The sequence below is a fragment of the Strix uralensis genome, chromosome 1, assembly GCF_047716275.1.
Source record: "Strix uralensis isolate ZFMK-TIS-50842 chromosome 1, bStrUra1, whole genome shotgun sequence".
Lineage (NCBI taxonomy): Eukaryota > Metazoa > Chordata > Aves > Strigiformes > Strigidae > Strix > Strix uralensis.
Genome location: NC_133972.1, coordinates 108,750,253 through 108,765,230, shown reverse-complemented (window position 1 = coordinate 108,765,230; position 14,978 = coordinate 108,750,253). Strand labels below are relative to the sequence as shown.

Below are 14,978 nucleotides of genomic sequence, written 5' to 3'. Positions count from 1 at the left end.
TGGCGGGGTTTTAGGTAGCGGGGGAAGGGGGCTATAGTGGTGGCTCTTGTGAGAAGCTTCTCAAAGCTCTCCCAGCTCCAAGTCGGACCCACCTCTGGTCAAGGCCAAGCCTATTAGTGATGGTGGCTGCGCCTCTGTGATAATGGGAACCTGGGAGGAGGAGTGGGAGTTGTAAGGAGGAGTTGCGAGGAGGCCACCTACACAAACCCATGTAGAAAGAAGGAGGAGGAGGAGGTGTGTCAGAGCAGAGATGACCCCTGCCCTGTATCCCATGGTGAGATAGCAAGGCCGCCCCCCCTGCAGCCCATGAAGGTCCGTGGTAGAGCAGATGCCCACCTGCAGCCTCTGGGAGGACCCCATGCTGAAGGTAACTGTGCCTGAAGGAGGCCGGGACTCTGTGGGAAGAAGCAGCCCCCGCTGTTGTAGTTCAACGCTGGGGGGATTGCAGCACATGGGGGGAACCCATGCTGCAGCAGCCTGGGGAGAGCTCCAGCCTGTGCGAAGGACTCATGTTGGCGAAAGTTCATGGAGGACTGTCTCCTGTGAAAGGGGAATCATGCTGGAGCAGGAGAAGAATGCAAGGAGTATCTTGTCCATCCCCGTCCCCACTGTCCCATCCATCGTTTCTACTCCCCGCCCCCCCCCGAATTAAATTTATGTTCTTATTTCTTCTTAAAAAAAAATAAAAATTAAGGGCTGTGTGATGCTCAGTTGCCTTCTGAGTTCAAACTACAGCACCTGGGCATTTCAAAAGGGGTAGTAGTGATTTTTAAAAGATATCTTTCTTTTGCTTGTGAATTTGAAAGCACTTTAAATATAGATAATGTGGCTTGGGTTGCTGTGGTCTATATGGCAAAATAGATGCAATTGGTACAGAGCTGTGTTGCTTTAATGATCTTCCCAAGACTGACTGCTGGGCAGGGTGACAGGGTTAAGCCAGTGCAGCTCTGTTAATTTAACTTACAGTGCTAAAATGGGTAATAAGGTTAGGATTTGACAATGAATCACGAAATGCATCTGTATGTTTATGTTTTGCTAATATACTTGCTGAGGATCTGTGTTCAAATTAATTTTATTTACTGAAACAAGTTAGTTATTCTGGTAAACAAGATGACCTTGTAGGCCATGAGTCTCTGGAGAAATAATTTGCAGGGTATGTTTTTGGTGAATCTATCTAAATTGATTTCCAAATTTTAACTTATTTCATGTACATTGTGAGCAGTGTAGGGAGTGTTACAGAATTTGGAGTGGTAAAAATGTTAAGAAATTGTCAACTTGGGTATCTGTGTGTGAGTAGGAGTCATTTAACATTCAAATGATAATCCTATTTTGTGCTTGATAAAAGGCAGAGTAGGGAGACAGAATGAAGCTACTGTAAACTAAATATAATTCTCTTTTATTGTCCCTTCCATGGAACAGTGGCTAGGTCATGTACCCTGTATAAAATTCACCTGGATGTGCTTACTGCCCTCACATCAGTCACTTGCAAACCTTTTGGCTTATGGGTGTGTTGAAGTGTGAATCCACTCCGGAGTCTCTCTCTTTACCCTGCATGTGTTTATCTTTTGATGGGATCTTTTAACGTTATTAACTATTGAATACTACTTGTGACCAAACAAAATTGTTATGGAAGAATGGGGCTGTGACTTGTTGAGCTGAACAAGGGATCATTTTCTTATCAGAAGATAAGGTAGGTTATACACTGTGCCCAGCTGACATTCCTGATGGGTTGTGAGCAAGGGACCTCTTTGTTCCGAGTTATGCCGGGAATAGGGGTCTGCTCCTCTGAGTTTCTGGTTTTCAAAGTGACTTTGACCATGACACTCCTTCTCTTGTACTCAGGGTTCCCTGGGTGCAAAATGTGTATAACAGTGTCAGAATCTTCTCCGCAGGATGCTTGAGAACTGCTAGAGAGTAACTGGTGGCTACTTTTGCTATTTAGTTTATTTGTAAGAAGAAATTTAAAACTCCAGGAAATCTAGAATCTGCCTATTCATAAAACCTAGCGCTCCTGGATACTTCTGAAAGCCCTAGACAATTGTGCAATTAAGCACATACTCGTTATTCATGTCGGAGGAATGCACAGGGACCTGGGACTTCCTTCCCAAGAACAGCTTCGTGCTTAAAAGGGGACTTGAACTGTCAGTGTGAAAACACCTCCGGTGCCTCTGCCTTTGGCGCCAGCATCGTATTTCGCAAGGGAAGGAATAAAGTGATATGTTGTTTTAAGTAGTCACAATATATGTTCTGTTGCCCTTGCAAGTACTGACAACCATGCAGAATCCTGTTGGCAGAGACGTGTGTGAGCTGGTCTCTTAATAGCCATTATTTGTTTCTGCACTGCAGCCTTATCGAGGAGAAAGACGTCACTGAAAACTGTTCGTGTTTCACAGCTTATCCAACAAGTCATAAGTTGATTTAGGGTAGAGGCTACTGTGTGGCTGAACATGAACAAAAATGGCGATGTTAAAATGCAGATGTCGCATAAAATTGGAAAAGATTGAAAAAAAAAATCAGAAAGCAGTAAACTAAAGCTGATCCTGTCAAAGGTCATGATACATACTCATAGATTTTAGCAGCTAAAAATTATGATAAATGCCAAGCCTCCTCTTGGCCAATTCTGCCTTTGTCAAAAAAAAAAAAAATCTAGTCCTGCTGTTGTCAAGATGGGACATTAATTTTGCAGTATTAGTTGACCTTGTCTTCAATTGACTTTATGTAAAAATTAAACGCTTACTTGTGGTCTCAACTGTGAAAACTGTAAAAACCTCAGTGTTACTGGATTAAAGGGCTCAGGCTTTTTTTGTACCATCTTACTGCTCAAGAGCAGTTTCTTTACCGGCTGAGTGGGGAGTATCATTTTACAGCAGTCCTTTCCTTTGTATGTAAATGCCTCCTCTTAAGGTAAGTGGGTACTTGAGCTTAGCTGGTTTTAACAAGATCACTTTGGGAGCATTGTTACATCTACCACGAGAATATACACTGACATGTCGTCTGTTGAAACATCCTTTTCCAACATAATTGTGTTACAGCCTTCTGGTTACCTGGTTTGTATTTAACTTTGTTATTTGGACTGCTCATGTGTACTGTAATCATGTTAAAGGGACCCTGTCAGTGCTCATGAAGTAGCTTGAACCCATATATGCAGGCAAATGTTTCATAACAGGACTGTGACATGATTGTCCTGTAACCAGGTGTCCCACTGTGGTGGCATATACACGAAAACTGATCTCTAATGTTGTAGGTTGCTACCTAGAAGGTAAATACTGAAAGCCGCTCTTCAAAAGCTGTCCTTTCCCTGACTGTCTCATTTCTGCACCTGAGATGTGGTGACCAGAAGCAGATCAGGAGAAGCTATTGCAGCTGCTCTACCTACTGCTCTGGAAGCATTTTGCTGGTGGTGCTCATGCAGGGAGGGTGCTTGATCACCTACCCCTCTTCAGAGCCGGGCAGCTTGTTTGTGGGTGTGATGATAGGTAAGAGGGGCACTCTTCTTACTGATAGCAAACCTTTTCTTCTGAGCACACAGGGATGTGACTGAAGGTGCAATCCTCCCAAGAGGCTCCCAGGAGAGTGATGCTCACCTATGGTGGGCGGATGCCCTGAGGTGGGTGAGGGAGGAAAAGAATCAAGGTTTTATTACTGAGAGAGAGCTGCTGTCGGACTGGGTAAACTGTGGTTGTCCTGTAGTAAAACCCCTTGGGTTGACCCTTGCCCTTTCTTTGCGTGACGGATTGCAGAAGGTGTACTTGTGATAGACAGCCCTGGAAGGAGAGCAGGAGAGACTATTTCTCCCCCCATGGGTGAGTGCAAGGGGATGAGGTGGGTCTGTCGGACAGAGCCTGGACGTGCCAGCTGAGCAACAGCGGCCGTGTGCCAGCCAGCTTAACCGGCCTTCAGTGAAGGGGTGAGCCTTACAGAAGGCAATGGTTACTATTCCACAGTGGTTTGGCTCTACATCCCTGATAACCAGAGCACTAGGTCTGATCACATCAACCCTGAAACAGTCTGCTAATATCCCACACTAGTACAGCATTTGTGCTCTTAGGTTTCAGCAAGATGTGGTTCAGCTGAAGGTGAAATCCGATCTCCAAAGCGTTTGAATGGTGTTTGGAGCTGGGTGCTGGGTCGCTGCCTCAGTCTGGTTCTCCCTGTCCGAGCGAAGAACAGGTCTTGTGTCAACCTGCTTACCTGGGGATGAATACTTACCGAGCAGGACTGGGTTCAGGAGGTTCCAGCTGAGTGTAAAGTTTGGCACATACTGTGGGATTTTGATCCAGATGTTCAAATTAAGTTTATTTCAGTTTTTTGTCTGAAAAAAGATGGAGACAGCAGTAGCTAATTCCACAGGCAGGTAAATCAAAAAGCAATACTCTAGTTTTGCAAAATGAGTCATCCCTTTTGCAAAACGTAATATCTGAGTGGGATGTGCTATTGGAGATTGGAGTGGTACTTTTATATATCATTATATTTTGATTGGCAATACCTTCTGAAATATTTGTTCTGTTGTGTTTTGTCCCTAGAGTCACTGGTCTCACTAATCTAATTGTGTTTTTCCATTGTCCTTGCTGGAGAAGAAATGCAGGTGGTGTCAAAGAGAAATCTTTGCATTGTTACTTTAGAAATGCACCGAGTGTGTCCAAAAGAAAGTGTTTGCTTATGGTCTATTATATTACTAATAACACCATGTTTATTTTGCATATTTTTGTTATATTTAGGTACATCATATATTCCTGGTAGGACTTCTTATCCTTGCTTCTTTTTAAAATGTCACTAAGATTGCTATTAGATGTTCTTAAGAGATTGATTGAATACATTTCTTCAGTTTGATGCTGTACTAACTAGCTTATAGCTGATCAGATTGCAGCAGTCTCTTTACTGTGCTCTACTGGATCTGAGCCCAATTTTGCTTCCTTCAGCATATGACAGCAAAGGGAACCGTCGGTCACTCTACTAGGGGCTTTTTCCCTCTGGTTTCAGCATTTTCCTGGGAAAGAATCTTTAATAATATTCTAGATAAATTAAATATTTCTTACAAATTCTGGTCTTTTTTTTTTTTTTTCAATAGGTGTTGGCATCATGTCGGGCATTTCTTTTAACATCTCGGATTCCCACCAAGGTAAAGCCACTGTGGTTTTTTTAGATACAAATGTAAGTTGCATAAACATAGCGTATTGAGGAAGGTTTTGTTGCATGGTGTTGAGTTAGAGTGGTGCTTCTATTTAGTGTCTGTCTTAAATGGATTTGTCAATTTATATATACTGTTTCAGAGGAATTTTAACTTCTAGAAATGCAGGTGAATGAAGAATTATGTTGGAAAACACCAGCTTGAGGAACTGTGAGATGAGCCTGATGACCTTTGTAGTGGGACAGTTTATGCCCAAACAAGCTGATGGTGTTATTCCCTCTAGCGTTTGTATTGTCAAATAGGAATGCATTTGATTTGGGGACAGAAATTATGTTGAGGTTTTTTAAATTCTGCTGTTTTCTGATTGTTTCTGTGGTTCATTTTGAAAAGCATCTTGCCAACCTGCCTTGCCAATGCCGGTGAATTATTTTTTCTATTCCTGTGACAATTTGTAATGATTGTTGTAGCAGAGAAAGATAATTTCCACATGAATGAAAATGACTGATGTGGAAGAACATCTCTTGTTCAGCTTGGAATCAGTGAATGGGAGTTTAGCATGTGTTCTGTTTTGTTGTGTTTTACACATACATATGTGTGTGAGTGTGTAAGTGTGTGTGTGTGTATGTGTGTGTGTATATATATGCTTTATAGAAAAACCAGGATGAATAAATGGAACAATTGATACCAGGTTTGCAGTTATAGTCACTGGTAAATATAACTGTCCCTTACCTATAATTTGAAGTTGCTGACTGACAGGTAGGATGAGTAGTTTGAATTTCTTCTGAAATTTATTTCCCTCAGTTGATCACCCTGTCCCTGCAGCACAGATATCTTTGGTTGTCTGTTGGCTTTTGGATCACTGCAGTTTGCAGCCTTTTTAAGACAAGGTTGGGCATCTGATTGCTTGGAAACATAGAGCCAGTTGATGAACAGCTCAGACATCAGTGCAGTGGCAGTATGATGGACAGGTGGTGATGGTGATCTTGTTATATAATAGCAAAGCCATTGTAATTAATCAAAAAGCTCTTGAAGGCTAGGGCTTGGTGTACTAAGGCATAGCTATACGTTTAGCGTTACAGACACTTCTCAAAACTCCTTTTATTAAATGGATTTACTTAATTGAAAAACTTGTTTCTGTTTTCATGGGAATCTATAATACATATGCTGTACTAGCAAAATTGTTACTTTAGTGATAACAAATGGAAGAAAGGTGATCAGAAGAAACTCTGCTCATGGTTATTTATGTCAGAATTAAACTTTGTATATCTGAACAATTATTAGGATGATTGAAAATCCATTTCTTTTCTCTCAGGATTAGTGAAATTTACTGAATTTTCTAAAGTCCTGTACTGTTTTCAAAAGCTGCTCAGAAGCTTTCTGAGCCCAAGAACTTCCATATAACTGGCATGCAGTAACTGCTAGCAAGACAGCTGAGAACATGCAGCAAAGACACTGTATTCCGCCAGGGACCTCTCACAAAATTGAGTATGATGAGAGACGGCCAGTTCTGAGTGACTGTTACTACTGCATCTGTTTTCAAGCTTCACTTTTTCTTAAACAATAGTGTTGAGATTTATCTACTAAACAAGGATCAAAGTTAAAAGGGATAAAGGTTGATTAACTATAATATCAACTCACACGATTATCCTTAGAGCAAGGATATTACAATGGCCACCTCCTAACTTTACACTCGGGTCCAATAATTTCATTTCCGCTAATCTAGATGGATTGATAGGAAAGGAAATGAAGTACTTAAAGCCTACTAAATCTGGGTACAGTCTATTTAAAATGTAGCTACAACATTAGTAAATGTTGGATGTGTCATTAAGCCCCACAGATAAGTGTATGAAATACTTGTGGGAGTGTATTTCAGGTTTGTGAACATATTTCTAGTGCCAGCTTTCATTAAGTTTTGATTGAAAAAATTGAAAACTCTGAAATTAGCTGTCTTGGTAACTGAAAGGTCCCTGAAGGAGAGGCATGCATAGCCTTTTAAGAAGATTTTTTAAAAAATAATTTTAGGTAATACATGAGATTGTTTTTTAAAATGTTGTAAAGATTATTTCATAGTTTGAGGTACGTGATGTTTAGAACGTGTTCTGTATTTTTGCTGCAATGCAAGGACTGCAAATCCATGTTTTTAAGTAGAAAAATGAACCAAAGATGAACTACAGAGATGTTGCCACATTTCCTGGTATTTGTTAATTCTAGTCAAGAGAATTTTTGCATATTGAATTATTGAGTATGGATCTATGTAAACTTTTCTCAGGAGTAGAAAAGTATTTTTGATCATGTGTGCATATATATATATGCGTGTGTGTATACATATATTTGCACATACACAGTACATTAGCAAAAGCAGAACCTTTTATCTGGTAGGTAAATAATTTATAAAATAGGAAGGATTTCAATCATAGAAAAAATTCCCTAAAATTTCATTGTTATTTTAACAATGTTATTTTAACAAATGTTAGATAGTCTCATGTTTGTTTAATTGACTAGCACTGGAGAAAAAGAGCCTTTCACTTCTGTATGTGTAGTCTAGCTTATTCCAGTAGCCAACAACAAGAGCTGCTATGGGATTTATTTTTTTTTTCTTTCTGGCCTGAAATGAACTGCACGGGGCCATATCCTGCCATCACAAAAGATTGCCAGTCTTAGCTTAGAAATAAGGCACTGAAGAGGTCTGAAGAGAAGTGAATGTCTTGCCCTTGGAAAAATGCAAGGTGTGGGCGTGGGCGCTGGGAAGATGGTTGGGCTGGTTCTGCCCCTCCTGCCGTAGTTCCCTGTGCACACTCGCTTCGTAAGCAGCCGCGATGGCACCTCTGTGCTCTGAAACTGCGCGTTTGCTCTGGGTGCTGCCCCTGCAGCAGAGCAAGTGAAATGAAGCACGTGAAGACTCAAAAATGTCAGAGTAAGGTTTGGTCCCTAAATTAGGACTTCGGTGGAAGGTGAACTTTACATAGAAATGGCTGAGGGGTGCTTACATCTTCTGGTGCTGTCAAATCATGAGGGCAACTGAAGGGAAAAGGATTCAGAAAACAGGTAACAAAGAACAAATAGACAGTAATAACATCTTCAATCTCTGCAGTTGTGAGTGGATAATGTAAAGAAGTGCTTAAAAAAGGTCTTCTATTTCATGAAACCACCCTAAATTTCAGTGCATTCTAAATCATAACTATTTTAATTGGAATTTTTCAGGCAGTTTCATCCTGCTGTAACACTGTTCATGGCTGCTTATAGATTTGCCAGTGAGACCTTGGCATTTAGGAGCTCTCCCTACTATCTTGCTGCTTTTTGGGAAACTTTTAGCTGGGTCTTACCATTGAAAACTGATACCTCTGTTCCTGACTTCCCAATATGCTGTTGCAGCCTTTGCAGAGAGGGAATTGTGAGAGCTGCATCTGTGTTCTGAGCACCCCAGGAGTCGTTCAGGGTCATCTTTTAAAAAGATTGCCACAAATATAGAAGTAGAATAATATGGTGTTTGCCAGTTAGCCTGGGAGCACTCTGACTGTGAACCTAGGATAAGATAAAGTACAGGAAACTTTGTGCAATTCAAACAGACTGCTCAGTTACAATGGTTTTAATGATAAATAAAATGAAATGACTATACTAATGTCTTGCCCTGTAGCTGTGATTCAGGCCGAGAGGTTTGTTTCTTTCTGTGTATCTCAGCTGTCAAGATGTTTGTCTATGTAGCTGTGAATTCAGATCGTAGCACACACTTCCAGTAGCCCTAGATTTGTACTTGGAGAAGAGGATTTTCCTGCCTTCTTCTAAGCTTCCATTTGGATTCAGTATGTTCACCCTTCTTCCCTGTCTATCCTGACTGTTGTCCCGATAACCCATTTGGGCAAAGCTAGTGTATTATTTCCTCTCATACTTTTAGACTGCTAAAGCAGTCTTGAGCATTTCTCTTTCTCCCTCTCTCCCTCCCTGCACCCACCCCCAACCCCCCCCCACCCCCCCTGGTATTTTTATTTATATATGTATTTATAAAAATAGTGTGTGTGTGTGTCCCTTCAGCTTCTGTGCAATAAATTTTTTCACATCTATGATCAGTGTAACTAATGAAAGTAATATGTGATGCTGTAAGTATTAATGATTATTCAGTCACAAGAGTACACATCAGTACAGTATTGTATAAACAATGCTTTTTATAGTAATTTGTCATAAATTTTATTATAAGCTTATGTGCTTATGCTTGCAGTAAAAGGTCCAATGTGGTATTCCTATAACCTGTAACAAGCAAATATAAGTGTTCTTTTAGTGTAAAATGCAATCAGATAAGATATTAACAAATACTTAGTGTCAGTTACAGAAATTGATGTAAAATAACAGTAACCTTGCTCAAGGTTCTTAACCTCATTGGAAAACATAAGTCCTCTTTGAAATAAGATGATGTTTCCACTAATGTGCCATTTTTTTTTTTTTTTTAAACTACAGTTAGAACTAACTTTCAGCTACTTGGAAATCCAAGGGGTAACTTCCAATAAGCCAGGTCAGGTGAGTGTATACAAGATAGAAGATACTTGTTTACTCATTGCTGAATCTGTTCCAGTCAAGGAGGGTAATGCTCTATTGTGCAGGTGTTCCCATCCAGTGAGCACACTGTACATTTGCATTCTTACATTTGTGATGCTTTTAAAGTCTTAACAATAATGATAAGAATGTAGAGTCAATTTTAGTTGTGCAAGTGTGATGACAATAAGAAATACATTTTTTTCCAAGTTCAGTATGGTACAAGTTTCCACTCGTCTTGCAAGTTAATATTTTTCTCAGAGATGATAAAACAATGGTGACTGGTATATAATCATCACCATGCAAGCTTGAGTGGCTTCTGTGGTGTATACCTGCCTGGTGAAGCCAAAAGCTACTGCTTATATTGCAAGCAGAAATGGTTTGCTTCCAACTATTCTTGGTGCGATTACTGTATACAACACAAAATGCATTTGACAGTTATGTGCTGAAAAAAGTGAATGTCAAAGAGAAGGTGCTGAAAATAAAAATGTCTTTACTATGTTTTTCATTCATAAAATGAACATGTTGAGATTTGATGGTTCAATTGTATCAAAATCTTCATGTGTTTGATGTGCGTTTCGCTTTTAAAGAGCTTTTTAAAAATAGGGAGTGTCTGGCACTTTATTTGAACTCTGAAAAGCTCTCATTGTGTTTAACATGTCATCTTTTTAACCTGGCTTTTGAAGCTTTCCTTGAAGGAGGAAAAAAAGTCCACGTTTATTATTTTAATGGGGAGACATTTAGTAAATTCTGTGTATGTTTTTGTGACTTTAAGATACTAAAATGCCATGGTAGATAATGCTAATTATTCCTGGAGGCATAGACAATCACTGTTGTAGCAGGGTTTACAAGGGATTTTCATTAGCCTCGCTTAGCATAACATTTTCCTAAAATATTTTTTAAGGTTTTGATGTTTGTGTCATTTGTGTTTTAAATGTGTAAGGTTTATAGCTGAAGGCAGGCAGAATCCTAGATTATTGCTTGTGGGGAAAACGTTGTTTGCAGGAATATTGCAACAATACCGTGTTATATCCATGACACCTGAAGGATGTAGTGTTGTGCTAGGCATCTCACAGAAAGCCATGGTAAGTGAACAAAATGGACAGCGTAATATAGGGAAATGTTGCGTTAATATTGGTGATGAAGAAAAACAGTAGTAACTTGCCCACTCATTTGTCTTCAGAGAGTGACAGCAACAGGATCAGAAAGGAGTTGAACTGGTGGGAAAAGATGCGCAGATTCTTGGTGTGCTTTTGGGATAATATATCCTCTTCGAGGGTTATCCTGGTGATGACCCTAGACATGAACTGCGAGCCAGTTTCAATAAAAAACAATCTTCTGTAGCATACTATGCAGTGTCCCCTCTCATACTGTCTGTCTACTTCTTATTTATCCCTAACGTTAGCTTCTCACTGTGTATGCACAGCTCCTCATCTAAAAGAGTTTACGAGTTGGGCTGTGCCAAGTATTCATATTAGAGAAGACAGAAGTATTACTTGCTTCCTGTGATGCAGCCGAAAGCAGCAGCAGACCTGATGTGTCAGTCATACAGTAATCTGATTTGATTCTGAACACTCAGTATATGAAAGAGATGGGTTGCAAAAGGCTTTATTTTTCCCCCTTGCTGAAGCACGTATCCCCTAGACAGCAGGACAGTTATGTTAGCTGAGTTACTGCTTCATCTGAACTGAGACAATATATTACCGTAACATTTTTTTTAAACGGCCTGGATCAAAGCATTAGAGCTCTTCCAGAGGATCACAGCCATTAAAGACTTCTACTTTTTGCTGGAGGAAGCAGGCCTTGCTCGTTCAATAGTTCCCTGTCAGGCTGCACTCGCTTCTCCTGGTGTTCTGGGACATGTTTCAAAAGAGGACAATGCTGTGAAAAGTTCTTGGTTTTCAGAGTGTCAGTTGAGGTCAAGATCCTTTGAAACTTTTATTCCCGTGGGAAGCAGGGCACTGTTAGGAAAAGCAGTTTGAGTACAGGGGTCTTGTATATTCAAGAACAACTTTCAGAAACTTTATGTGGAGCATTGTTGTGTCATATCTTAAAGAATTCCTACCGGCATGCAAAACATTCAGCTGGCGTTCAAAATGCTTTCCTTTTTAAATGGACATGAATTATATGATACCCAGTTCCTGCCCTCATGCCCTCTTATTTACAGTTGATTATGGAAACTGAGAAATGCAGCATCTCCATGAAGATGGCATCCTCGGAGGATGTGAACGAGGTGCTGGCGCACATTGGGACCTGCCTCAGGAAGATATTCCCTGGACTCTCACCAGTGTAAGTGTCTTTTAGGGCACCTCTAGCAGCAACAGATGGTGTGGAGAGGGTGACAAGCCACCCCTTTTTGTCTGCAGGTCTGCCCACCCTGACCTCAGAAATGCTCTGAGGGTAAGAGAAACACCTTGAGGCAAGCACTAAGCCTTTATGCAGGTATATGACAGAACCAGGAGGCAATGCAGAACATGGGTAGGCTCTGCATGATCTGTAGGGTCAAAAGAGCCTTTTTTTTTTTGAAGGGGTGGTGCAGGTCTTAAATTTTCATTTTACCTTATTGCCTCTCCAACCTCGTGTATAGCTTAGGTTCTAGCTTTTTGTTGTAATTCACTCCTTTTCCCATAAACAGCTGTGATATTCAGTGGGGATTTTTGTATTCTTTTTTTTTTCCCTAGAAGTAAAACCTGAGTTGAGAGAGGAGGGAAAAGTTGTTTACTTGCAGTGTTTGTGAAATGATGGATGTGATTGGGAGCCTTGTTTTTCAAAACTGAGCCCTGAGCCTGTATTTTCTGTGGTGTAACTGGCTCCTTGGGTCATAAATCTCCTCTAGCTTTTTTGCTCTGTTTCTGTATGTTCTTGCCTTTGTGTTTTTTTCTTGTATCTGTGCCTCTTAATTTTATCATCTTGCAGCAATTCTCAGTAGTTTTTCTTAATTTTATTTTATTTCTTCTCTTTGTCCTTGCCTCATCATCACTCTCTACCAGATCATGCAGCTCTACTATTACTCTCTTCAGCTTCTGGTTTTCAGCAATATTAGAGAAAGTAGACTGTGCAAAAGAATTTTCCAGGACACATTGATCTTTCTAAGTGAGCTTTTGCAACAGACATTAGATGTGAACAGTCAGGCTAAATTTACATCTTTTATTTTGGGTGGATGTCTATTATTTACCTTTCCTGTAGGTGGAGTAGGAAATCAAGTTCATAAACTCTGGCTTGCAGGGTTTTTTTTACTTCCATTTTATGTCTGTTGCAGTATTATTAACTGCCTTAATGGAGATCAAGCTCTTCCTTTAGAAAGCAGACATACAAGTGACTATTTGTAAGCAGGTTTGGCATAAAACCTCAGTAATGATTTGAGAAGAGCAGGCAAAATTAATAGAGTGAAGGGGTCAGCAAGGCTGTGCGTATTTGGGTGTCTGTGAAGGCCTTGAGGCCTATACATGTTTTCTCTGGGCTTTCGTGAGAACATTGCTGGAGAATTTGGTATAGATGTATGCAGAGCTTGGTTCCTGGAAAAGAAATCAAATTTCTTGCTCTCCTCTCAGATGACATTACTTTCCAAAATGAAGACATTGGAGTTACGTGTATCATATAAGACCAGAGCAAGGAAAAAGGGGAAAGTGTTTTTTCCCATTAATATCTTCTATTAATTCTTTCTCTCTGTTTTATGGAACTCTGCAGTTTATGAGGCAGTCACGTCATGCAGTAAAACAGATAGTTCCATTTCTTAAAAGGTAGGAAGGGGTTGTGTTTTTGTTTAGGGGAGGAAGAACACTACCAAATTACAAATATTGGAGCTGGGTATCTAGAATGCAGCCTAGAGGCCACACGTAGCTAGCTACTCAGCATGCTCTGTGGTTCTTTGCACCATAGTGCTTTTACTGCATAAAAGCACTGTTTAAACAGCAGTGGTTTCAGGGTAACCAGTAATGTCTCTCCCCAATTTTGGGTGTCCTTGTGTTAGTCGAGGGCCACAAGTCTCCTTAGCTTGAGTAATCCTGTCATAGAAAAGGGTTCAGTTGCTCCAGTACTCACAGGGTTAATCATTAGAAGGAAAGAAGAGACAAATAAATGTTACTCCTGCTGGGCGGCATCAGCACCTGTGTGACTTTTAGGCAGAGAAGTGAGTTGTATCAAAGATGGTAATTCTTCCTTTACACTCATTAAAAATTGTACTTGAAATAAAAAAAAGATATATTAATTTAAAAATGCTTTCAAAGTAATGAATGATATTTTTTTTTTCCCCTTTTGCATCTAGGAGGATTCTGAAAAAAGTAACTATGGAGCCTTCAGAAAGACTGGCTAATCTCCAGGCCCTGTGGGACAGTCAGACAGTGGCAGAACTTGGACCTTGTGGTGAGAATGAATTTAAAGGCTTAAATATAAAAAGTCTGGAATTGTAGCATCAGGAAGTTTAATTCTATTTCTGACAGAAGCTTGTAAAGGTGTAATTAGTTTTAAGGTGTAATTAGTATGGAGCAGACTTCTGATTGGTAGGTGAAGGCACTATTTTAAGCTTTCTTGCAACCTGCCAGGCAAAGATAGGATAGTCTTAGTTTCTTTCAGCAGCACAATGGACAGCCTTCTGAGGGAAAAAGAGAGTGAGTTTTGAAAGACTGGATCTTTAAGTATAAGTATTAAAGTATCCTTTTAGATGTTTGTTTGTTTGCTTGTTTTACTATTATGTTAAATACTCTCTTGGGTTGGTTTCAGGAGGCTTTTCACAGATGTATGCCTGTGTGTGTGATTGGCTTGGATTTCCCTATAGAGAAGAAGTACAGTGGGTAAGTATATGACTTGTTCTGGAACTCTTTTCAGCTAACTGTACAAATGATGGAAGAGCAGGTAAATCATAGTATTCGGAGAGAAACAACAATTCTGTAAAGATGTATTTGGTTATCTATCTATTTTTAACAGGATGTTGATACGATTTATCTGACGCAAGATACCAGAGAGTTGAATTTGCAAGACTTCAGCCACTTGGACCACAGGTAAACAATACACAGTAATCATGCTAATATTTTGCAAGCTTTCCTTATTCCCCCTCTCAGTAGGGTTCACCTGCCCTTGCTAAAGTGGGATCATCCCATAGCTGTTACTTGAATATGTAGACCTTTGAAATGACCAACTGTGCCATTTTTAGTTTTCAGCACAAAGCTGCTGTTTTTGCAAGAAAGCCCTATGGAGAGCACATTTCATTAAGGAGCCTGAGAAGATAAATATATTTTGCTATTGGAAGCGCTCCAAAAAGTTAGCAGATAGATACTTTTTCTCTGATGGCGGATAGAAGAGCTCAAATTCAGCAGAGAAAATATGCAAC

General features: G+C 40.0%; 1 protein-coding gene across 6 annotated transcripts in view; it reads left to right on the top strand.

Moving 5' to 3' along the window:
- The window catches only part of CARMIL1 (capping protein regulator and myosin 1 linker 1), a 196,000-nt gene that overhangs the window by 74,180 nt on the left and 106,842 nt on the right, over window positions 1-14,978 (top strand). For all 6 annotated transcript variants that reach the window (XM_074876828.1, XM_074876838.1, XM_074876808.1 and 3 more), the window contains exons 3-8: window positions 5,069-5,119; window positions 9,578-9,637; window positions 11,820-11,941; window positions 13,917-14,014; window positions 14,372-14,442; window positions 14,576-14,649. In XM_074876828.1, the coding sequence (XP_074732929.1) occupies window positions 5,069-5,119; window positions 9,578-9,637; window positions 11,820-11,941; window positions 13,917-14,014; window positions 14,372-14,442; window positions 14,576-14,649 (476 nt within the window). The remainder of the gene's footprint in view (window positions 1-5,068; window positions 5,120-9,577; window positions 9,638-11,819; window positions 11,942-13,916; window positions 14,015-14,371; window positions 14,443-14,575; window positions 14,650-14,978) is intronic.